Source organism: Colletes gigas, unplaced genomic scaffold (assembly GCF_013123115.1).
Source record: "Colletes gigas isolate AHSC1104 unplaced genomic scaffold, ASM1312311v1 Colletes_gigas_Sc00007, whole genome shotgun sequence".
Taxonomy (NCBI): domain Eukaryota; kingdom Metazoa; phylum Arthropoda; class Insecta; order Hymenoptera; family Colletidae; genus Colletes; species Colletes gigas.
In genome coordinates this window covers 10,266,510-10,293,023 of record NW_025106636.1, presented here as the reverse complement: position 1 = coordinate 10,293,023, position 26,514 = coordinate 10,266,510, and the positions used below count along the sequence as shown (strand labels likewise).

At 42.8% G+C, this 26,514-nt stretch overlaps 1 protein-coding gene across 7 annotated transcripts in view; it reads left to right on the top strand.

The window, feature by feature from the left end:
- Window positions 1-26,514, top strand: part of LOC122396135 (venom dipeptidyl peptidase 4-like) — a 203,844-nt gene that overhangs the window by 16,121 nt on the left and 161,209 nt on the right. For 6 of the 7 annotated variants that reach the window (XM_043394280.1, XM_043394279.1, XM_043394276.1 and 3 more), the window contains one exon: window positions 13,184-13,403. In XM_043394280.1, the coding sequence (XP_043250215.1) occupies window positions 13,190-13,403 (214 nt within the window). In that variant the 5' untranslated portion in view covers window positions 13,184-13,189. Of the gene's footprint in view, window positions 1-143; window positions 183-13,183; window positions 13,404-26,514 lie in introns of all 7 variants that reach the window. The other variant, XM_043394274.1, reaches the window with a different exon arrangement.

Here is a 26,514-nt window from a genome sequence, read left to right as displayed (position 1 = left end):
CGTGTTCGTTCGTTGTTCGGACTCGCAAATCGTTTTAATCGGTTCGATCGAGTTTCATCGCGGCGCGTATTCGGGGCAAGTGAGCGTTATCCGGAGCAACGCGTACCACGAGTCACTGAAAACGAAATTCTCCTTTGATACAGGGTCGGTGGAGCACTGACAGGTTAATGAGAACACGGAAGGTAGGTTCTAATCTTGCACAAAATTTGAATTTCGTTTCTGTACGTGTTGCTCGCCTGGAAATTTCTCGTCGCGCGTGCGCGAACGATCCCCTCCCTTTCACCTGTCTTTTGTCAAAGGATTATCGTGCTCGATAATTGTGAGGAATTCGAAATTACGTCGGCAAACGAACAGACTATTCTTATCGCCGTGCAAACAATTAATTTGCGTTGGAATTGTTAACCTCTGGCTGGCTGAATCGCGATCGAAAATAGGTCGGTGTCGCGCGCGTGCTCGTCGAGTTTTATTTCGGCGTGCAGGAAATTGTTCGTTCGCGAAGACATTCGCGACATTCAACGCAGACAGGGACAAAAAACGCTTTGATCTCGGTTCGTAAGGGCACTATTTGAGGTCGAGCGCGTGTTTCCACATGAATTGCGTCCGCCATAGTTCTGTCGTGCCTTCTCTGAACGCCGAAGATCGTTATTGTGTTTTCGAACCGCGATTGCTTTTTTTTCTTTTTTACACGCGGTTCTGGTCACCGTCGGAACAATGAATCGCGATTTTCCATTACGACATCCGCCATGACAGTTTCACAAGAGACGTCCCCGATTCATTTGTTTATATTATAGCGTGGAAATATTCAACGATACGACGATGTACTTACCTGCTATTTATAGTAATATTTATGGACAAACCACGCAATACTCTTTGGCTAATTGGCTGGTCGAACTTTTTAAATTGCCCGACACTGCATATTTATCAGCAATACGTGGCTTATTTTCGTTTTTTCGCGCGGGGACATATTCATTTGGATTTCACCGGCGGCAGTCATCTCGAACTTAAATTGCCCTCGTACCGTCCGCATTTAAATTGAAATCAAAAACCATAAGACTCCGTCTCCGGTCTATCTTCGAAACGGCGAGAGCACTAAACCTCTTTTGACTAATTTGGAAGCTTAATTTTTCATCCCACTTTGGATCCCGCTTAATCTGCGCGAGTTATTTGAAAGGTGAAAATCTCGGAACAAAATTGCCGAGCAATCCCTGAAATCCCTTGCAATGAATCGCAATTTAAGTTTTTATCACGAGCTTTATTACCAACGTCTCTGGTTTTCCTTTGTGCGTTAAACAGAATATATATGTGTACACATATATATATATATATTTCTGATATTACTTTTTTAGTTCGTCGCGGTTACAACGACCTTTATTCGTTGAACATTTTTCATTTTTTCCCCCGTGGGAAATAAATGTTCCAATCATCGACAAATTTTGCTCAGATTGTAACTTTGTAGTCGAGCTTCAATCTAGATTTATATTGTAGTCTTTTCAGGTGGAAATCCACAGATAATTATTAAATCACGAGATCGTGAAATATTTTCTTTGAATCCGTGAATGAGAATTCTAGGATATCGATTCCCAGGACCAATTTTATTATCGAGCATAACGAACGATTTATTCGAGGTCTAGAATAATTACCGTGTGTGGAAAAATTAGGCGCGTGGTTTCAGCATAGCGGTGCTTTATCACATTTCTGAATTAATGCAAGATAACATTTAAATCGAATCTTTCCAGTAGAATGGCCTTCTCGATCGCCTGATTTGAATCTGGATTTCCGCGGATCTCTCACCGACCCCCTAATTGTTTAATTTCAGGCAATTTAAGATTACGTAGAAACATTTAACCTGCGCGAGCTCGGATCGGAAAGGTTAACAGGGTGGATTATCTAAAGTCTCAAGTATAAGATCAATTAAGTAATGAGTTATTATCGAAATAATGAGGCGGGTTCTTCTAATGGACTTGGTCGATAAAGGTTAAAGCATCTTTCGTGTTCCCTTCTAAATAAACGAATCTTCCTTGCATGACTGTTTCGAAATATGGCAATTAATATTCATTCATTTATTGTTACGTATTATATGCAGAAAATTTAGTTGATATTCGGGGCGTGTTAATTATAGTATTTATTACTAGTTAATTAACTTTTATTGTTTATTGAGGATGATATTGAACTAGTTAATGAGATATTCATTTTACTATTGGAGTTGATATTCGTATAGCGCGACGCAAAATGAACTATTGGTTTATCGAGAAACGTCCTGGTGAACATACTGACTGATCTATACGTATTAAATTTTATTGATACCAAAATTATATAGACGAATGTTAAATTATATTTGTATAGCTATACGGCCAAGTTATTCATTAATCATTTTACGAAATAAATATTTGACAATTATTCTATTACTTGATGAATTTCGACCATCGCTCGGGCCATATTTCGAAACACCAAAATTAGTGATAAATTGTTAAGGCAGCTTTGTTAATAAAACTTGACCAGCGCGTAGCGCGAACAATCGAGGATCGTACTCCCGCGATTTTCATAATTTCGCTATGGTTCCAATCGTAATCCGCGGAACTTTTCGAGCGAAACTTGCGGATTTGTCGATGTTTGACGGACATAATTCGCGGGAAATTCGATATTTCAATGGAAAACGCGTAAACGGCGACGATAACTCGAAACGTGGCTACCCTTGTTCGTTATAAACGTATTTCGTACGTCTGATTGATTAAACAATGCTAATTGGCTCAAGTGGCGGAAACGCGAACTCGTATTTTTTTTTTTTAACGGCGTTTACGTTTCGTTAATAAATGACCGCAGGCGGATGGGCGCTTTTCATACCCTTGACACGAATCCGATAAAACGATTACACGGCAACAAACCGGTAAACGCGAATAGGGAAAATACGTGCCACGGGAATCATCGCATTCCTGCGAGACCGGCGTAGCCCGATCCTCCCACGCGTAAACTCAATTAATAATGACGTTGCTCGAAACGTGTCTGGGAGACGGGCTTTCGCGTTATTGACGTTTCGATTTACAATCGCGCAAAAACATCCCACCGCGCGTTTACGCAAAGCCGACCGCCAGCGAAAAATCGCGATATCCCGACGTCGTGTTTGATTCCAAATTGGTTCGTTCCGCGTCGGCGGCCCTAATGGCGAATTACGAATTTAGATGAAACTTTTACAACGATATCGTATCGCTGGAACGATAGAGCTGCACAACTGCGGAAGCTTCAAGAATTAACGGGCTCGTAGGTCTTGGTAGCCGTTGCTCAAAGGCTGCGCCGTCGAATCCATTTATGTTTCCCATGAATATTAACCCCGGATCGCTTAGATTGGAGAAAGTAGCGTCGTGGATCGTCGCTACTTTCACGGGAAGACTTTTCTGCAACGACCGAAGATGCTATTTTAAACACGAGGACGTTTGATCCGCAGTCTTTCCTCGTTGTTTTCCACCTGCAAGATTAAAACGTCGCACGGTGTGATGTCTCGGCGATCTATCGGTATAAAAGTGAATTTTAGATACGAACCTGACGCGTAAAAATATTTTACAAGCAAATAAACTGAAGATATGTAGCATAGATAGCATAGTACTCGAATACCAGGATTCTGTGCATTTGAGTACCAAGTACCTAGAATCTTTAGCACTTCGATACCGTGTTTCTTCAACATTCAGGTTCTAGAATTTCATCCTTTCGATTCAGAGTTATATACTCAATTACAAAGAAGAATACTATTTTCCACTGTTAAAAACACCCATAAAACCTTAAACAGGTACTATCTCTTTATTGCAATAATTTTGTTCCGCAAAATTGGTAAAGTATCGTTGCGTGGGTGGTGTCGTTATTCGATTGTGCTCATTATACGGTTCGTAATGACATTGGGGAAACGAGTTTAATGCTCGTTTCATGAACCGGTCGTTGCTTAGGGTCGGATTGGCGGATTGGGCAACGCGTGTACGTGAAATTCGCCAAGATTTAGATGCGAATGGCGTCTTGCGTCGATCGGCTCGTTGCATATCGTGGTTATTGTTCCTGCAGACTATCATTACAGGGGAACAATGGAAAATTTCGTCGCTACCGCATGCAAATATTTGTGCTCGCTTGAATTAACAATCTCTCGTTTGATAGGCATCGTTAGCAATTTTTCACGACGAATGTTTACGCTGATTTGAGAATTATCATTTCGAATAAATGGGAATCGATGTGGCAGTCGTAACGACAAATCGGGTAATTATTGTATGAATGGCAGAGACGCTTCGTGTTCTAATTACCATAAACTTTGAAATCGCTAATTGCAAACGATGAGTAATTAATATAATGGCGAGCCACGGTAATCGGGAACGACGTAATCATAGTTTAAAAGTTACTGTAGACGTGATTATGTGTGCTCGCGTCGTTCATGCGAAGCCAAATATGTACATGCTTTCGGACCGTTTTCGTTCCGCTCTACCGATTCTTTTCCATTTTTTTTTTGTTTTTAAACCTCGTTCCAATACGATACTTCGAATGCAGAAACATGGGGTTTTCCTTCAAGAATTAAAAATTTAATGGCTATAAAACGCGGTTGTGAGTCCTCGCAATTTCAACGGTGGAACAAAAATCAATAGTGAACATTGATTTTACATTCAAACAAAATTTTGTACGCTTCATTTATTATTAGTCTTCTGGGCCATTCGTTTTTCCGGACGATCGAATGTTTAAAATTTAATGGATTTCGTCCAACTGTGCCTGGAGGGTTTGCAGCCGACTCGAACGCACGTACTGTCTCGAAACCGGCGTATTAAGAACAGATAAGTAGGTGCTTCGGTATTCACCATCGGGAAGAGAAAGGATGCAATTAAGTACCTATGCCTATCCTCCAGTGAAAGCCAGCGAGGCGAATGAAGATGCGGAGAGATCTGCTCACCCTTCGGAGATTAATGCCCCTTTCATACCGTGGCGAACCAGGTCACTCAACTGCCGCATTGTGCAAGTTTCATCGCGAGTGTTCGCGCCGCACGATTGGTAATTGGTTTCGAATACGGTCCTAGTCACGGATACTCCGCCGTAGCCTATTTTGCCGCAGGGATTACTCAGAATTCGCGATGGAACAGTTAGAGGAACGCTGGGGAACATTTTTATTCTATTAAAAAATCTACTTCGGAACGGTACTCGTTATTAGAGTACCGATGATACAGACAATTCAAACATTCCGTCTTTGGCAGTGTGAAACGTCGTACAAACATGTTATCTAGGTACCAAATGTCCTGGATACTTGGTACTTGAGTCCACAGAATCCTGACACTTGAGTACTGGTGGACTCTGGTACCTGAATACCGAGTTAATATCTGATATCTGTATATTAAAGAAGCACGGTATCGAATCCACAGAACCCTGGTATTCAAGTACCACAGATCTCTGATCCCTGATCCAAGTGTTAAAGAATCCAGAGTACTTTAAGATCGTGATCCGTGCACGGTACTCGAGCAGTCAAAGTACCAGACAGCATCCGAGTAATTATACTCCGTGGCAGTTAAGTCCCGGGGACATAAAATCCTGTTAATTCGAGCGAAAGTTCATCGGCGGGAACTTGCGCCCGTTCGGGACGTCGTTTCATTTAAATTCTGTCGCGGTCGATAGAAACAGTTTTCACGGAATTATCACGCACCCTTTGCCCCGGTTAATTGTTAAGCATGAAGTTATTAAATCTATCGGGGTCACGGTGTGTATTATTCTTGGTTCGCGCGCGCGCGCGAATCCGCCGAGTTATGCCACTAACGTTTCGAACGTAATTGGGAATATTTTAATGAAATTGATTTGCAACCGGAGTTGCAGCCTCTCGTGCCATAACTTCGCCCGCTGCGAGGGTCCAATTAAAATTCTGTAATTACGGTAACTCAGCGTTCATTCATAATGATGTGCCGCGTATCGCGCGGGTTACTACTTACTTTCTCTCTTCCAAGCCCCTGGGGACTCGAGATTTTCTTTTTTAGTTCTTCGACGGCGCGCGGGAATATATATATATATATGTATATATACACCGTTAATGCCAATATTTTTTACTTCTCGCCCAGAGGCATTGTTCGAATCGGGTTATTCTTCGGGTTATAAATTGTTCGAATGGAATACCGTCCGTGCGGCGTGTACGTGTACGTGCAACGTAGAAAAATGGCCATACTCTTTGTAAATAAGAAGAAAAATTGCAAATCGATGCGAGTTGATAGCGCGGTGATCGCGTTACGCTTTGTATTTAAAGGGAACTTGATACCGGGGGCAATTCGATACGTATTCGAAAGGTGCAAATTGTTGCGCACCGATTCCTCCTCGACGGAATTTTATTTCGAATTCGTACTGGTATTATTGTACAGGAAGTTGAGAAATAGAGCTTTTAACTCTAGAGACACGCGGTACTCAGTTTAAGGGGTACAAAATGCTTCAGTAATGCGGGTCCTAAAGTGAAGCGTTTTGGAGTCACTCAAATCGGTTTAATAAAAGGACTTTTCCTATAAACAAAAATTAAAATTGCAAAATAAAATACTTTGCAACGAAGGGATAACAATTCTTCGATCGAATGGATTGCTTTATTAATATTTTGTCCCCTGGTGAGCTAAAATAAACTTATTTAGGACCGATGGCGAGTAGTCGTAGGTTGGACGCCCACGAGGATGAGAATTCGATTTTCGTTACACGAAAAAAGGCCATAAAGCACCGTGGTGGAAGCATTATAGTTTGTTCGTGCCATGGAATATGATCAGTTTTTTCGTCTTTTTGGATATAAAATACCATGACGAAGGAAATTCGGGTCCTCTGTAGAAAATTGGGCTCCCATAAGCCGAGGAAAATACGCCATTAATGTGGACATATCAGGATCCAATCAGCGATGACCCGAAACACTCGTCCCAAGTTTACTTGGTCTAGCGAAAGAGTGATTCGAGAGAAATCGAGTTTCTGTTTTACCTTGGACGTCGCAATCGCCTGGTTTAATCCAATAGGGAACTTGTAGAAAGAGCTGAAGACTACTATCGTCGAGGAAAATATAACTAATAAGAGCCAATTATGGGTAGCAGTCGTGTTGCTTAGGAAAATACACCAATTAAGCCAGCACTGGTGTCTTCAACAATTATTTTCACAGGATTTCCTCAAATTTTCTTATTTCTAAATCTCACAGTTACTATTTGGACCAGCACTGTATCTGCAAAAATTATTTTCACGCGTTGTTTACGAAGGATTTTCCCAAATTCTCTCAGATCAAACCCCACAGTTACAGTTTTGAAGTTCAGAAGTTACTGGGTCGCCAAGCCTTTCTGTGTAATTAAAAGAAGAAAGAGAAATGGCTGGTCGTTGCATTTGTTATCCCGGGGAACGTTTGTGCATTCTCTAAACTTGCATCGTATATTTTTCGTTTATTTCCAACGGCTCGAGTAACAAAGTAATTGTTCGGCCCGAGAAGTTATGCCTCCTTCCTGCCGTATTCGAATCCCGTTACGGTTTTACGCGACGGGGCCGATAAATCACGACGTCGAGCGTTCGCGTAAATCAGAAAAAATGGTTGGAACCACTTTAAAGGCAGCGCGAAGGAGAAGACGTCCGTCGACGCTCGTATCGACCGGTTAACGGTCGATTTTCTCGAAGGGTAGAAGAGACCGTAGTTTCGCCAATTTAGATAAATGAAATTACGCCCACCTATGCTTCTTGTGGCTGTTTTGCCCTCGAACCTTTTGGAGTATTAAAACAGAGAGGCCGTATCAGTGTCGCGAAGTTATAATACCCGGAATGGTCGAGAGCGTTATAAGAAACGCTAATAGGATCACTTGGTATTATTGGCGCGACATTCAATATAGCCAAAGAACATTTTATTTACCTCGTCTCGAGATCGACGCGATAATTACACGAAACTCGTTAAATTATTAGTTCCGTCGCAGCAGACATTTTGCGGACTTAATAAAGTGTCCAAGTACTATCAAACCGAGGGTAGAAACATTTTTTTTTAAAGAAATAAATCAAACTCATTTTGATGAATATTTCTAAATGAACATTTATTCGAGCAACAGGTGAGACTGAGTTTATTAGATTATCGTAATACGCTTTGATCTTACCTTAGTTTACCACCGAGGGCCACGGAAAAGTTGTTGGGAGTGTTAAAATATTGAATACGATAATGTGATCAAAATCCATTAATTCAACTTGTCGGAATAAATTGAAACTATCGGAGATGCTTCGGGGGCGATAGCTCCGAACTTCTTCTCAAATATTTGCGAGTTGTACACCGGGGTGAAATACTGCCCGATCGAGTTTTCCAACGAGCGGGGAACACCGGTCGTGCACGAAGTTCCCTTCAGAAAATAATTATTTCGTTAAATGAAATTCCGCGACGAGCCTGCTTCTTCGCCGAGGAACGGATGTGTCTATAGGGAGGCAAATTTAATTTTGATAAAAGAGACTCGGAACGGCCGGAGGGCCGTTTAACTTGCCCCGCTGAGGACACACAGGGCTGTTACTTTGCCGAGAATATGGAATCCAAGGGTCGCGATAAGACTCGCCATGATATTACCTCACGTCTCGCCCATATATTTCTTATCGCTTCCACGGAGTACCTTGCGAATCCTCAATTGCGGCTGTAAGGATAGGTCCACAAGGTTCATGCGTGGTTATCCATTCGCCAGGCTTTAAAAGGATAGTCGTCGGTAGCTTTTTTCTTAACAACGGATTATCCCTGGGATCGCGTTTCCCTAATGCCGCGTTTCCGTTCACCGCAATCCCTGAATCTACCGTGAAACGCTCACAGTCGTTCGAAAGTATGTACCCAGTTGCCGAACGTGACATTTTATGTTTATTACGTCTTCCACCGCAGACTATTAAGGTCAGTGGGAGATCGAACAACTTTATCTTGAGAGGAAACTGCACCTCCAGTCGCGACTGTCACGCACGAACTGCCCTGAATCGAACGGAAGCGACTATTGTTCAAGACAGTCGGCGTCGCGGAATCTTTTAATCCTTTTAGTCGCCTCACGTTATCCGTTACTTTCCTGATGACCTTAACATAACACTTAAAAAACCTTTTAAGGAACCTTTACTGGCTAATAACAATTTTCATAGAATTAATATCGTGTAGAGTACCTTGAACAAACTTTAATACTGAGAACGTTCTAAAGAACTAAATTTAAAGTACTGGCACTCGAGTACTGGAGATTCCTGGTAGTTGAATAATGGGGAATTCTATAACTCAAATATTGAAGGAGCATGGTATTCGGGTACTGGAGCACCTTGGTACTTGAGTGCTGAGTACTAGGATAATTTTGGCACCTAAATACTGCAGAATCCTGGTACTCGAGCCCACAAAGTCCCAATTCTTGCCCACTGGATAATTCTGGTATTTGAATACCGTGATACCTTGGTATCTGAGAGGACCAGAGTATCCAAGTGTCTGAAATCCGTCTAATCCTTCGAGTACCTAAGAGCACATTTATCTCTACCAAAGAATAGTGTTCGAAATCATCCTCTGGAGCATGGCCGTCGACGTACCATTCATCCGATACGACGAATCATACGGACGGTTGGACGATAGTAGTTTTTAGGTCGCGGTCCGGCCAGAAGAAAGCCTCCAGGATCATAGGAGAATTTACGAGTACCGAACGAAAATGAAATTGTGCCGGACGCTTAGGTGTGCTCGCCGGGCCGGAAACCACGTTGTAATAAAAGGTACAATAAAACGGCGCGATCTTCAGAAATCTCGTGGCCACGTAGCTCTCTCTATCCAGTTATTCGGGATGTGTTCGTCTCGGAAAAATTTTCCCGATTCCGCTCGAATATAATGTAATCGTTGGGGAGATACGTGCCCCCTACTGACGACACGCCCCAAGGTTTTATCGGTTCTCGACGGTTTCCTCTGATAATTGAAAACTTTCCACGGGCTGGTGCTTCCTTGTTTGACGACCATTTCGGATACCGTCGTCGTCGCGGAGTTCTAATCGATATTTGTTTAAGTTTCCACGCCCCGCGAACGGAACGATTTTAAACGGGGCGATTATTCCTGCCGAGTCTCTTTGAGCCGTCGTCGCATTCAAAGTTGATCGCGCGTGGCAAGCCTTAAAGCTGCCTACACAACGCGCGATCCTGGCTAACGACCAGCGGGAAACCCCACCATCGCCACGAACGTAATATTTTACACGCGTCACACGCCGACTTGAATCTTTTGTGCGCCCCGCGAATAAAGGGATAATGAGTCTGCCACGCGAGGTGCAGTTTATATCGGTTTATTTTCTAACGAAAGGCGCGAGACGCCAACGAAAACGAGGTTGCAAAACCTGTCAAATTTGTTCCCTTTTAATGGAGGAAATTCCGGGATTCCAAGTTTTCCTTTTTCTACTGTTGATCGAACGGCGCGGAATGAGAAAGGGGCGTGGTCAGTCGGGGGATTGGTTATTCAGAGAAGCTGCAGTGGAGGCTTATGGGATCAAAATTGGATGTGCACGCGAGCCAAGCAAAGGAAAGGAAAATGCAAGTGAGAAATCACGAGAAGGGATGAAAGTATCCGAAGGAAAGCAAGCTTTTCAGGGTGCTCGAAGGCAGTCTCCTAACTTTTCGACGCCGTGACCCGACGAATGCCATAAGGGAACTGTCCAATCGGAAGCCCGGTACGCAGTCGTATTTCATACACGATATTCTCGTTCGAAAATTATTAAAAACTTGCAAGAAAATATATTCGGCCATCAACAGTCCAGCTCGGGAAAGTAAATAAAATAGCATTTTTTAAAAGACTTTTTTGATTATTTGTACATCCGCGAAATACAGGAAACCGTAATGTTTGCATCCGTATGGCTGCATTTGAAATACTGAAAAATTGATTTTACGTAAATTTTTTGCAACTCCAATTTCGTTCGCGTTTGATTTCTGATCTTGTATAAAGTGATACGCGTTTGGAAACGTGGTTTTACGGCGCTTCTTTGAATAATTTAGCGGACAAATTCTCCGCTCCAAGTTTTGTCTCGAAACTGTTTTACATAAGTCTAGTATCGCGAAGAGTTAAGTTCTAACAGATGCTGGGATCCGATTAACGATTTGCGACGCAACCGGGGCGAACTTGCAATCGCGAGGAGCGAAACATTGTCTGTAGACTCCGTGCATTTGCATTGACGTACGGTTGGATCGCTGTTGGAATTCCAGAATTGCTCTTTCGCGGGATAACCATCCATTGTAGTGAAATGTGTCTAGCCCCTTTGTCTTCCGCGCCGGGCCGTTTTTAAAACAAAGTTTTGCTTTCGACGTGCAACGCCGGAGACTCTTGACTCTTTAAATGCATTAGCATTTCTCGCTGAAAAACTTCGCGTCCCTTACCTTCGTATAAGAAAATCGAGCATCGTTGATCTAACACCCGAATTTTTTCGCGACTTTTCCTTGCTGCGACTGAGGGAATTTGACGAAGCACCAACCCCAGGTCCGTTTAAAATTCTTCGATAGATTCTACATTCATAATTTGACAGTCCCAAGTCCATAGAAATTGCTAGTATTTGAATAAATTCACGAAGAACCAGGGTAATATTTTGATCTTCACCAGTTAGGAAACACTGTATTAATTGAGTCCAGAAAATATGAAAAGAGAAGAAAGACAACGAAAACATGCTAGTCTGTAGGGTAAATGGTTGATGAACGCAACGATGTAGTTTTTTATGGGTAGAAAAACCGTAATGGCGTCCACCATTGGTTAACCTTAGCAGTCAGATAGTGTTCAGGTTTCCTTTGAATCTCGTGCAAGTCACCGGTCGTTTGGTACGTATGAACGGAGCTTAATGCCTCCTTTGTATTCCGGCAACCGCTTTCCACAGCCTGGGAAATGCATGAATGAAGTTCTCATCAGGGAAGTTAAACGTCGCGTTAAAAAGGTTCCGAAAGTAAACACGAAAGAGGAGGAGGGAGAATTGTTGGGTCTCTGATAGAAGCGGTCGACCAAGTCGGTTTCAAAGCAGAAATCGACACACCCGCGTAAACGATAAACAACGTAACGTCGACGAATTGTACGATCGGCGGGAAAATCTCAATTTACCTCATTACCTCTGCCTATCTCTGTTCTCGTCCATAAAGATCTCTTCTGTCTTCTACCCGAAGCTTTTCGTTGTTCAAAATAAAAGCGCCAAAGCATGATTTAGTCAATATATTTAATACAAAAAAAAGGTACCATTAGATCAACGATAAAGTAATGAACTAGCTGATGTTTCAGTATCTTAATGTTAAAAAGTTGGGCAGATTCTTCTGTTTCCTATATCCGCCAGCGGATGGCAGTTGATAAGATCGCCGCTGAAGTTTTGATTTACAGGGGATGGAAGACTTGCGAAGTTGGGAATTAATTTCCAGATAAAATGAATGCAAGTTCAAAATCTGCTACCGGAGAAGGAGGAATCCACCCCTAATCGATGAACGAAGCGCGTTTGTATCTTCTTCGCCTCCCCATTTTAGGCTTCGAACCGTGGAACGAATAAATTAATATATCATTTATTTTTAATATATATTTAACATCCGAGCAAGAATACCTCTCTAATTTGGCGTTGTTCTTCGTCGAAATTATTTTCATCGGAATTGTTAAGCAACGAATTATTTATTTCGAGAGATTAATAATTAAAGTTTTGGGAAAATTAGGTCGTAGCGACCGATCCCTGTGGGAGTTGTATTAGACTCTGGCAGCAAAAGGGCTTCAAGGGAAAACTTCCTTACGCCAAGTAGAATCTGGCGGGTCTCCCGTGCTCGTTCCTTTATGACTTGGATAACGAAGAGAGGGCCAGTTATTCCGAGTCCAAAAACCTTCTGGAAGCGGTACGCTAGGGGTTAGAACAAGCTTGTGATCTCCGAGCCAAAGAGAACATTCGTTGTTCTGAGTTATCTCGAAACGTAGCGCGTTCAAAATTCTCCCAGAAACGCGGAAAACGAATTCTTAAATTTCCAAATACTTGATCCTCCGATTACAAATTCATGCGTGCCGACAAACATTAAACCTTCGTACGAGGATACTGTCTTTGAGGTAGGGTGGTTTAATAAAATTGGTACTCGCATGTTTGCTTAAGAACGAAGCTACGCGGAGCTGAAACTTGAATATTTATAAAATGGTAGGTAGCTTCCAGCAGGAAAGTGGCCATTAAGGTGTTTAATTCCGTGGCTTCGTTTGACCAGAGCGGACGGTGTTTAACGTGATTTGATTCGATTGTTGCAGGACCTGATGACGAAGATAAAGCAGAGGAACTGGCGGCGTTTTCTGGCTGGTGGCTTGGTCGTCGTAGTCGTGCTCGGCTTGGTCGTCGCAGCGGCGGTTCTTTTAACCGGAAGCCCGGATTCCTCCGGCTCGAGAGCGCCAAGCGCACCTGGTATTTCCCTCGAAGAATGGCTCGCAGGCTCGTTATCCCCTAAGAGTTTCAACGGCACGTGGATCAGCGGTAAATATCTTATATTTTTCTCACCGAGATAGAAAATTGGCCGCCAACGGGCCGCGCTGGAAAATAGATGGTTCCTTCATCGATAAACCAGAGAATTTGCTTCGACCGATTAACGTTCTCAACGAAAATTCGTGCTCGTCAGGATTAGAAAAACTAACGCAAGATGCTAATGTAGAAATCGTTTTCAAAAGAGTGGAATTATCTACTATTTATCCGATAGTAAATTACTAGCAATTGGGAGCAATTCTTCGGATAGAGTCCGCACTCAGAATCCTTAAATAGCATCACCTGGAGTTGCCCTGCAATTAAATACAGAGTTCCAACCGAGTTTCAAAGCAGAGCAGCATACAAATTCCAAGTCTCCAAAATGGCGGGTCACGTCTCTGTCTCAGGCCGCGCGAGGTAGCCATTGAAGGATCTCGATTGATCTGGAGTTTGCAATCGAAAGCCTTAAATAGCATAACCCGTTAAATGCACGATGTCACTCGAGTTGTAAGGCGAAGCAGCGTGCAGAAATTTGAAATCTGTAAAACATGGAGGATGCCAGGTCCCGGTATCGGTGGCCAGGAGTGCATGTTGCAGGCCTTAACGGTTGTATCGTCCATCTCGAACAGAGGCGGTCTGGCCAGCGAAGGTTCCCAGACCCTGAAATCCCGATTAATCGGGACAAAATCTTTATTGCGGTTGTCCGACGCAGCGGTTTGCAATCGAGGGAATTTGACGTAGGCAGTAATTAGCGAGCGAGGGATCATGGATCAGCGCGGATCGTCCCTTGCTGGGAGAGGTCCAGGCTATTCCCGCAAATTGAGGGTTTCGATGCCGGCTGTATCTAGCGGGTACACGTCCTGTGTACCGGATGGCACGACGTTAATTTCCCTCTGCTTATACGAGCTATCGATTTGCGCCATTACGTACGGCAAACATCATTTTCAACAATCATTGAATTACGCCTTGATGAGCGCCGCGGTCGCGGCCACGGAATTAATTCCGTGTTTTTCCGTCGACGCCGTGTCGCGATCGCGAATTAAACGGCCTCGACGCGTCGACCGTGGGAGGGGAGGGAAAAAAAGGAAAAAAAGGAGGAGAGTTCAAGTTTCGAGATTTTTCAAGTCGCGCGGGAAACATTGTTACCGTTGTATTGTTTGTCGCGAACAAAGGATGACGGTTCGTTGATGAAAAATAGACAGCACAATGAAACGCAATTTTTCAACGGCGAAAACTGAGAATAGGTGTTTTGTTGCGGTGGACTCGTTGCTTTTAACGGAAATTAAGTTTCCTTTGACGGGCAGCAGTCATATTCCGGATCGGGGGGTTCCAATTGTGGGTCAAAACACGATTTCCAGATGGGCCACAAAGATTGCTCAATTATCGTCACATCTTTCTTTTTTCGCGCGCCTACCACAGCACGATTTTCCACTCGCGCCTGGAACATTTTCCGGAACGCGAGGGCTCTGCTTAGCGCGGCGGAAACCTCGTCGAGTTGCAGGGACTTTTGCCTCCTAGTTTCCAACCATTTTCATTTCCTGGTCGTTATTTATTAAATATTTCTATCGGTCAACGCTCGAATCCTCTATGGTAAACGCTTTTTTCGAAATTCCAATTAAATATACGCGTGATCTTTTACGGTCGCAATGATTATATTTATAGCACGCAGGAAATAGTGCTGAAGATGTCGGAAACCTCGTGACAAGCTTCGAGAATCGCATTTACGAAATGCAATTCGCAGAGAGCCGCATTGAATATTCAAGCAGATAAAAATCGATATTTAATCTACTGATGAGAAAATAATTTCATCAGACTTTCTGCCGGGCTGTAGAATACTAAATAAACAGGAATAATAATCCTCCTCCTTTGTTCAATGTACCTAATGGAAGAATGTCGATTAATTGTATTATATGCTGTTCGAGCATAGCAATATTCTATGTAATTATCTCGTATCCGACGATTCGAACCGATATTCAATCTTCTATATCGATATTTAATCTCGAAAGAAAATTATGAATGGAATTATTACTATCTGACATGATTAAAATTGTTCAACTTGCAATATTAATTTGGAATTAATTTTGACCGACGCTTCTTTCATTTAGAAGAAGTTATGGTTTCCGGTGGGCCGCAACGTTTGAGGTTAAAAGTCGATTTACGTAGGGAAGGCAGTTTTTTCTCGAGGTTTTACGGGGCATGTCATAAATTTTTCAATTCCTTTCGTTCCAATTTATTTTGGGATTAGTAATTTTGATTTACCGCCGCGCCATTCGTTTCGACCGCGAGCAGGAGATCCGTGAAAGGAGTTCAGTCCTTGAACACTCGCAGAAACTGTCCGAACTATTCGAACATTTCCAGAAACTTCACTTTCTACGGTTTCTATGGCCGCGTTTGTTCGCGAAAACAAAGATGCCATTTGCTGAATTAATTTCGCGCAGCGTCGCGGACTTGGAAGTTTTTCCAATAACTAACTGAACGTTGATTGTCTTTTCTAAATTAAAAATAATACGCATTGACGAGTTTAAGTTTAACATTTATTTATTATTCTGCAATTTTACGGTTATCTGTAGACAGTTTTATATCGTAAGCTCGAAGGGGATCATAAATTCCTCCGATTGATGGAATATATAGGTCACTGACAGTTCATTATTCAAATGAATAATGCGCCATCAGAAACCACGTTGTGCTCCTTAATGATAAATCAATATTAAGGAAGCAACGACTATAGGAGTATTTTATGCTTGAAATACGATTACGCTAACGAAATTCTGCTCCAATACTCCGAGATAAGGCGAATAAGAAGCGTGGTTAACCCGAACGTCTTGCTATTAAATCTACCCCGCTTGTGTTTCTGTGTTTTGTTAACTCGGAGGTGTCAACAGAAACGAAATTTAGTTACCTTTCTTTGTGCAGAATATTTTTGTTATCTTTTTCCTTAGAATTTCGAGAACGATTGTAGTCGGAGGTACGAGAGTGGCATCAATTTCTAAACTGTTTACCCGCAGACTTGCCCGAAAATATAAAATATGGAAGCTCGGAGAAGCACACTTCGCGGAACGTGGATTTACGTAAGTGGTCGTACGAGCGAACGAAATATAAACGCAACGTCGAACCGGGGAATAAAAGCGGCTGTCATTCCTCTTTCAGAGGCTTGTACGGTTCGGTCGATGAGTGGGAAAAGTCTAGAAATTCGTGTCATTAGTCGTGGTCGAAGAGTGACAGCGCGGTTGCAAAACCGTAATTATTATTCCACGAGAGAATATTCTGAAGCCTCTGTTTGTAACGTTAATGACGGCTTCAAACGGATAGAGTAATATCCCGACAGGAGATACGAAATATCTAGTAAAGTTTTTTACTTCTAATGGTCGTTGTTTAATAATGAGATTCATCGATTTATGTAAAAAAATGCATAGTTCAATTTAAAAAAGAAATGCGAGCGCATATTGCACCGTTGCGGCAAACGAAAAAAAAATTATGTCATCAAAGGATGGTCCCGCGCGGGCAATTCAACGTTTTCCTCTATGAATTTTTTCTATCCTCGTTTAGAATCTACCTATAGCTTGTCCCACTTTCTGGAATTACATTCTATACCCGGCATGATCTATAGTTTCATTTTCGAGCATAGCGAGCCATTAATCTTGATTTACCAATAATTCCGTTGATTTAGGAACTTGGATACTCGTTTCAGTCTTTTCCAGCCCAATTAAATCAACTTCAGCATGGCAGGGGAATAAAGGCGGATCATTCTTAAATCGCTAGAACGAATCAAACCGCGATCATAACGATCTACACAGTAGTTGCACGAAGCTTGCGGGAATTTGGTTGTGTTGGGCGTTGCATAATCGGTCTGCAAAGGTTGGTGCAACCCCACAGAGAGATGCAGTTGCGACTGTCACGTGGTGTGGTCCGCATGCCACCACGTAACAAGTGATACGAATCGTTCTGGACAGAATTTTCTGCCTCGAAAGGAGACGAGCGCAGACGACCGGGTCTTGGCAAGTTGCCTGAGGCTCGAGAGGGAATCATGACGAGGCACTGAGGCCATCAGCTATTGGCCAAAGGGAGGACTGATCATTTTAGAGAGCAGGGACTTCTTGAAAGTTAAGTGTCAGCCGGAGATACTTCCTAGCTTTCTTTTTTCCTTGAGAATTCCCTTATCGGGTTACCTTCAGACTGTCTGGGCCCTCCTACCTTCGGGTGACTCGATTAGATCAGTTAATTGACGCCATGCTTGACAAAATTCGATGCTTTAGTTGTTTATTTTTCTCCTTTTCTTCGACTGTCCACGTCACTCATATAAAGACAGAATTTTTCATCGTGGAACTTAAAAAACGAATTCCAAGACGTTAACGTGTTTTTAAAAATTACGGATACTGTACCGTAGAAACACATGGAATTAAATTTACAATCTCTACTTTGATTACGTGAAATCCAAGTTTTGTTTTGGCAGAAAATTGTACAGTTTTAGTTTAGCAGTGGTCGGGTCAACGTTATCAGAGAGTTGTTGTTTTCGTACGCGTTTGCCGTGGGATAAATTTACAAGTGGAGCACGATCGACGCAATTTCGATCGAATTTCCCCTGCAGCAAGATTTATGCAATATGTCGCGGCGCATTTTCCATATTTCATTTTGTTGAACGGTACCACGTCGAGGGATTTTCGAAGACGGTTTCGCGAGAGGTCGGCGAAGATTTTGCAAAATTTCGAGCGGATTTCGCGAAAATATATTTCCCTCCATCCGCTTCCGCTGCCAAATGAACTACCAGCCAGGAAAATTTTGTTGCAATTCGAATTTTGGACCCGTAAAATATAATCGATTAATTTTGCTCAGCCATTCGCGAATAATTGCGTTGTTAGAGAGTTCCTCCCGTAATAATTCTGTGTTATATTCCCTCGTGTAGCAGATTATCAGTTAATTAAGGAACCTCAGCCTTTGAAGCTTAATGTCTTAAAACCTTTTGTATTATAGGTACTTCCCAGCTAAGATACTTCCGTATCTCGCTGAAATTCATTAAACGTCTTCCAATTGTCAAGGAAGATGTTTACAAAATCGTGTATTTTAATGCTGAACGTGTACGTTCGTTACGGAGAAGATTCGTTGCTTACTCGAACGATAAATATTTCGTACGCGAGCAGAGTAATTGAGGTTATGTATACGTATCCAGTATCTACAGTTGAGGTTATGTATCATATATGTATACCCATCCAGCTAACTGGCACACATATCTATTTCGTATCCTCGTATAATTTGTCGTTTCCTCGATATACATCGTTTTGTCTCAATGCACAGTGTTATGTTTTCAAATTTATTTGTCAATAAGATCCGCATCTAGAAAAGTGTAAATAATCCTGACTAAACTCAAATGATTTCGTCTTGAATATTTCCATATATTTTACTAATTAAATTGAGATTCCGTCCAAGGTTCAGTTTTCGTTCGAAATAGTCGGAAGCGCTGCCTTTTTTCGGCCTCTAAATTCGGCTATCAGTGTCCCCCGGCTGGTCGTTTTTTAATCGTCGCGTGAAAGCTTAACGGGGATCGTGTGACACACTTATCGCCAGAGACGTTCAGCGCGACAAGTTTCGCGAGCAGCTTGAAACTAACTTGGCTTTCGTCCCTGCCCGGCAGCACGTTTTTACGAGCCCTTCAGCCCCGCGATAAGATCAAAGAAATTGCTCGCAAATGTCTTCTTTGTGCGGGCCAAGAGGCTGCCGGGGTAGCATGCACACGCTATGACGAACAGTTCGCGAACTGCTTCCGAGCTGTTTACGAACTTCCTTGTTTTATGTTTTTGCGTAGCCGTCGCCAGCACCGGTCTTGGAAACTTGGCCGTCCCGTCTCTCTTAACTTATGCTGCGCCTTACTTGCGTGCGTGTGCATTCCTGGCTTCTTTCTCGCGGATAAGATGAACCCTCCGACCCCACAACCCAAACCGTTTAATGGACGAATCAATCATCCCTTGACGCCGAGGTCCACGGTTATCGTTTACAGCGAGAATGCGAGTGAAATCAGGCAACAAAAGGTCATCTTGCTTGTTGGATAAAAAGTTAACACGCGAGAACCAAGACAGCGTTTGGAAATTATTTTTCAACGCAACAAGGGATGATTCTACGTGTAAAACTACGTCGAAAAGAAAGAATAATATTTTTTTGTTCGTGGCTTTATTCTCCGGATAATTACGTTCGAAGATTTCAATCCGTCTGCCCCAACATGGCTCTTACTACTGCGACTCTCATCTTTCGTTCTCCCTACTCTACATTCGTCATCTATTCGTAGTTATACATGCAAATTCAAGTTAAATACTATGCACTCTTTTAGTAAAAGGAAACTTTATTTCATGTGTGAATAATTCATATTTACGTACAAAATATTTACACGAAATTCAGTAGATTCGCAGTTTGATGAGCGCAGTTTTAAACAATGTACGAGGATTTGATAGTATATAGCCGTCTCGAGAAAAAAAATTCTCAAATGCTGGTCTATTTTTCAACCCGTCACTCTATAGCAACCCCTTAATCCGTAAAATATGGAATTTACGACGCGCGGAAAGATTTCTCACGGAAAGTATACTCTCGTTGCCTGCAGAATTTACGCGACCAAGCGTTCGCGTTCTTAAAGTCGCAACAAAGAGAATAGATTTCTCGTGAAAAAAATGCATTTAAACCGTGAAGTGGAATTTTCCCACCCTGGTCCTCGTTTTCCACGAGAATGACTTTCGAAAAACAGTTTGAAACGTTTAGCAGCTTCAATGGTTTTACGCTCAAATATGTATTCATCGTGTAAGCGATTAATTCTGGATCCATATTACCGCTGTAATTACGAAAATGAAAAGTAAATTACAATATCGGCTTTTCTAAAGCGCGAATTAAAAGTGGAAATTTTTTAAAACTCAAAAGGGAATAATATTTGCTGGTTTTTACATTCTACAACCGACAGCCTTTCGTCTTCTCTGCAATTTTAGCAGATTATGGTTAGAAACTAAACGGAAACAACTCCAGACGGACTTAAACGTACACAAACGCAGTGTAATTAATCGTAAAGTATACACACCATTGTTTACAATTTGTAGTCCGGTGTATTTTGCTTTGTTAACGGGATAAATTAAATTACCGCGTAAAAATGTTTGAAGCTGCTTTCGCAAGCAACTCTACGCACGTAAATGAAAACATAGTGACACCGTCCATTAGCAGCGTAACAATATTCGACGCAGATTTCTATCAAGAAAAATGTATTGTCCCGACATATTTTCGTTCGAGGAGGCTCTCTCTTGTTCGTGGTTTTATCCAAAAAAATGCGCGAACGTTTAGAGGAATTTAGTATCATTCGTACTCTTTCGGCGGTTTCCCTACGAACTCCGTAACTGAAGCACAGCCACGGGAGTCACAACAGCGCACGTCGACTGTAAATAATGCAAGCAATTATATCTGTCTCGCGGAATTTGTTAAAAGGACTGGTTGAAAGTATGAAAAAAGGTCCAAGGACGTAAATTTTTCGGAAGAAGGGAGAACACAAGCCTGTAATTATTTCTGCCTCTTTTCGCTATCCTTTCTGAATCAACGATGCTCGCGAAATAAAAACAGCGGGACAGAGAGAGTGTGTGTGTGTGTGTGTGTGTGAGAGAGAGAAAAAAAGGGAAACCGCACAGTCAGAGCATTCCCACCCGAGCAACGTTCTCGTTCTCGGTATTTACATTCGTTCCCAGTGAGCGCTCAACGATTCTCGCAAAACAAAAGGAAAGCATCGACCGGAGAAAAATTAGAGAAGAAATTCTGCGGAGCGACGGGTCAAAACGATGTACGGGCATATCTACGCGGCTTTTCGCGGCAACAAAAACCGGGTCGTGGATGCTCCGTGTCCTCGGAGGGAAGCGCGATAATCGAGCAAAAATGAGCTCCGCCGGAAATGCGTTCTCGTACGCCGTCACCGGCCACGTCATAGCCGATATTAGATGGCGATCTAAAGGACTGGGGGGAAAAATGCGGATACAAGCACAGTGGATCGCGTGCCATTCAGCCCGGTATGACGCCGGGGTTATGGGAAGCACGAAGCAATAATAATACCTTTGGTATTTGAACCAGTAATCGCGATGTACTGGTTTATTATTAGTAAATAATAGTCTCGTTCGACCGTAAATATCAGATTTTCGATTATTGTAGTGGACAAAGTTGACCCAGAAATGGTACGAGCACTTACACAACGGCGAAATATTAAACAGTCACTTTAACCGGTTAAATACGGGCGTCATTTTACAATTTTATTTGGAATTTCAAAATTTTTTTTTCGTAGTCCTTAAGGGCGTGCCAAATCGAGTAACTATCGTTGGAACTATTTTTGGAAATAACGCTTACTTGGAAAGTTATGGGAAGATATATCTCCACACTAGTGATACTAGCCGATATATGGTCAGACATCCATCCCGATAGGTCTTTAATTACTTGTAACTTTTGATACGAGCATTATTTAAAAAATTAGTTTCTACAAAAGTTGCGCAGATCAGTAACAGCTTCAAGAAGATATAAACATTTGCGAGGTTTATGTTCAAATTACTATAGTATATAAATAAATGTTTGGTTGTGCCATATACTATCGAATAAATCCTGATATGGATAAATTGGGGCTTAGGTGCCTAAAACTAGACCTTGTCGGTTGTATTTTATAATAAAAAATAATAGTTTCTATCGAAGGCCTAGTGGAGTAGAAAGTAAGTGATAGGGGTCTGTATATAGTCAGACATCCAGACCGACATGCCTTTAATCCCTCGTAACTTTTGATACGAGCATTATTTTAAAAATTAGTTTCTACAAAAGTTGTGCACATTAGTAAGTGCTTCAAGGATATATAGAAATATTCAGTACTAATTAAATAATGTGGGAATCAAGTGCGATGTTTTCGGTGAGTTTTATAAAAATCACTAATTTCACATTAATTTCAATTCGTTTACCGAGAGGGAAAATGATATACACGATCTCTTTATGCGGTTTATTCTGTAGACATCAAATATTTACGAAGAACCCCCGCCACTTTGAGCAGGATACGTTGCTCCGTAACTCGAAGCTATTAAAAGAAAAGTAGGTGTGCAAATAGTTTCGTCTGCCACCGGCAGTGGACCCTGGAACGCAAGCAAATGTTTGAATCCTGTCGACCGAATAAAGCCTCTTAACGGGTACAACGGGATCTGCAAACGAGAAACAGATTTCCAAAAAAGATAAATCGCTACATCCGTTGGTTTTATGGCTTTCACGCCCCCGCCCGCAACAGAACTCGCGCGTCGACGTTCGATCGACGTCCGGAGCGGTTTTCCCAAAATATTCTCTCTCTCTCGCCTCGAATATACGAAAGGTAAACAAAAATTACTGTTACATTATTAACAAAATCCGAGTTTCGACATATCGTCAGCCTAACGCTGTTCAAACATCGTCCAACATTAAACAACCGATCTCTAAGACCCCAGTTTACAATATACAGGTTTGATTTCCACGCCATTGCATTTTAACACCAACCAGGATAAAGTAACCCAACTCTGCCATCGTCGTAAACAGTATTTTACATGATTTCAAGCTTACATAACGTAATTGCGATTTTTAATCACTTTTTGGACGTTTGGAACCGCCGGGCGACGCATCGTTGACGGTTTATCGGCGAACGCAGACAGAACTAAATACACACGGGCGTCCCTCGATTCCGCAGTGGGTCGATGGTGGGTTGCGGTTCGGCCTAGCGTGAAACTCTCATCAACCACCATAATTACCGCCATAGAGCACACCTTTCTCGCTCTCTTTCGCCCGCAAATCGCTCCCGCGTTGCAACCCCGTTTCCACATAACCCAGACCTTGCTTTTTACTTCTTTTTTTTTTATTCCGTCGCGTATCTCCGCATCTCGAAAGTCTTACGAAAACCTAACGCGAACGGACTTGTCGTCGTTAATTTTCGAGAGTTGCCAGCCCGGTCTGCCGGACGAAGAATCCACTGTTTCCACGAAATCGATTGGCATTAATTTTGCGTCCGTTCTCTCTGTAATTGCATCCACCGACGGCGTTCCTTCTGCCCTTGTACGACGATATATATGTATATATATATATATATAAAGCGAAAGATAGCTCGATTGGATCCAACCATTTTTCATTGTTAGCGGAATCGTGAATGTCGGTTGCTCTCTGCTCTTCTGTTCCTTTCAACTGCGTGTATTAATAGATATTAAAGGCGGACGTACGATCGAGTCATTTATTTCGAATGCTCAGAATGATCAGAAAGTCGAAACGCGTGGAAATAAGTAAAGATTGCGGAATAAACTTTTGTCGCGCGAGGCTCGGTCTTCGAGGGAACGGGCTTCGAAATTTCGTCGCTTGCGCGAGCACTCAACTGCGTTAAGAGAAAATCAATTGGCCGCTCAAGGCCACCGAGAGCACTTCCCCCCACCCCCTCTGTCTCTTATCTTTCTCGTATCTCGGAAATGGCGGGTTTGCGGACCGCGTTTACCAGGACTTTTTCCGCAGTTTCCAAATGTAGAACTCGCTTGTTAAGTCCGGACACGTATGTGGGCGACTTGTCGTACAAAAATAACACGAAACCGTGGTACAAACTTCTCGCACGGGGCTTGGTCTTTGAGGGAACTGACTTTGAAAATTTGTCGTTTACGCGACCGCTGGACCGTGTCGAGAGAAAATCAATTTGACGTTCAAGGCCACCGAGAACGCTCTCTACACATATAACGTTCAAAATTGCCAGGGAACACGTGACGATGCAGCGTTGGGATCGTGAAAAAATAGCCCTGGGAGGAATTGCGAGTCGTATTGTATCCTAATAGAGAGTACGAATTATTTTTCAATGTTCGTGTGTCTCCAATTCACGTCACGATGCGCCGCGCATTGTATATACGAGTGTATCTCGGCATATGTGTCCAGTTTTATTTCATTCGAAGATTGCGTAATATTTTTAACCGTTCTCCACGGGCCGAAAAATTTCGCTACCGCTTTTTTCCCCGTTCCGATGAAGTGTCACAAAATAGTCGATTAGAACGGAAAGATGGAACGTTTTTTCACCGTTTCGACCCCGTGAAGAGCAGCCACTTTATTTACGAGCACTCTCGTATGCTTGTATACTCGTTTTAAGCGGAGGAGAACGCTATTGAAAAGGTAAAACGATGCTTCGATAGCTATACATTTTTATCAAGTCGTTTTGCAACCTCGTATTCCTTCTTAATGAGAACCCTTAGTGTTTCAATCGTCCTTATACTGGGAGCAAGTATTAGACATTGGGTCGACCGCAAAATCCCCTTTATTTTCCTCGTTCGAATGCTCGTGTAAACTGATGCAACATATGTTTCTCGATTTTTCACTGTCAAGACCTTCGACATTGATCGTTCGTGTGGTCTAAATCTTTGGCAGAAATCCTCCCCCTGGGAGAATGGGTTTCTCTCTTGTAAAAAACGGTCTCTGAAACTTTCGTGCAACGTACTCGTGAAATATTGATTCGCGGCGCTACTCCATTTGCAATGTAATTGTATGATAGTGCGGTCCCTAATTAAGTAAACATCACGCGATTCCTATTCCCGGCCAATCGGACGTTACTGCCTGATTAAGGGATAATCCTACAATTAGTCTGTATCGATCGAATGCGGTAAATACTTCCCTCTGGTCAATCTGAGAGCTTTGCAGGACGCGCCAGTCGACGGCGGTTAATTTCCGCGGGAAAATAATTCCGATCGCGTGTATTCCGTTCGTATTGTCGGAACTCGATACCCTAGAACCCCCGACGCCCCTCCCGGAGGATTACTAAACCCGGTCCCGAGAAATTAAACGGACCGTTCGTTAAAGTTGATCCTTGTTGTTATTTAATCCTTACTTAGAAGATAAGTCATCCATTTAAATTTTTCCCAAAAGCCGTGGGCTTAGTATTTGAGGCAAGTGTCATTAACCGTTGAGACGGGCCAAACGGGTAGACTTCAGAAAAGGATTTAAGTTTGAGCAGCACGCTCCCCGGCTTCTAGGCTCCGGGAGCTTTGCTCTTCATCTTTCAGCATCAGCTGACACAACGTCGAGCCTGTCTCCCGTCTCGTGCAGGATTTATCTGCTAAAAGTATTGGTTATTGCATTAACATTCAATCGCGAGCTTTCAGGAGGAAAGCCAATTAAGTTCTGGGCAAAATTATAACGTCTCTCCCTTTCAGGCGGTCCGCAACGATCCCTGTTTCAGCTTTGTCAAGAATATGTGTCTAATTCACGATTCCGTCTACAGCTCTTATGTGCTCCAGGCACGTTCAAAAGGCTATCCGCGAGCATAATTTGCCGCAAAGTAGGCTTTAACAATTTCCTGCGGAGAGTAGCCTAAGCCTCGTCGCGTGAAATATTTTCTGAAAGCTTAAAGTAGATAACGAGATTACGCTCCTTTCTTAGCTATTCTCGAGCTTGCACTAGCTGGGACCAAGCACGAGTATGAAAGCATCGTTTTGAAAGCTTCCGAGTATAGTGCTGGTACTCTTGGACAGGAATCTACAAAGATAAATGGAAAGAGTGGTCACTGAATCCAAATGCGTGATGCGTTTTTAGATATTTATCCCCAAAATAATAGTTATTCCTTGTTGCAACGGGATTATCCCACGACTTCTTTTAGAGTCCTAATCTGTTGGAGCATCCGAGGCTGAGACTCAAATCAGTTCTGAGGGCCTTGCCCCGAATTCTCCATCCGAAATCTGACGATTCCAATTTGTCTGCGCAAGAAGAGAGGCATGACCGTGGAATCCAGCAGAAAGGGAAAGCGTTTGCGCTAACCGCAGCTAATATTCGCGGTTTGCGAACCTGTTGACGCAGCAAACACCGCGAAAAAGCATCCTAACCCGGCCCTAATCATGCCGATTGAATCCGCGGGTGCAGGTCGTTAGCCGAGTGAAGCGCGCACCTGAACAACTTTCCTAGATACAGCAAACGTGTTCCCCTTGGTCTGGATACGTAACAAAACCTATTCAGCAGCGAGCTCTGTGCTCCAGAGGCGGGCGAAACAGAGTCGGGGCAGAATTGAATAACACCGGGTCGACGGAACGGCCGGGGGGGCAGGAAAATCATAGAGAGGGAAGTTTTCTGAACGGCGACGAAAGTGAAATGATCGCCGCCTAGGCCGGGCGGCGAGCCTCTT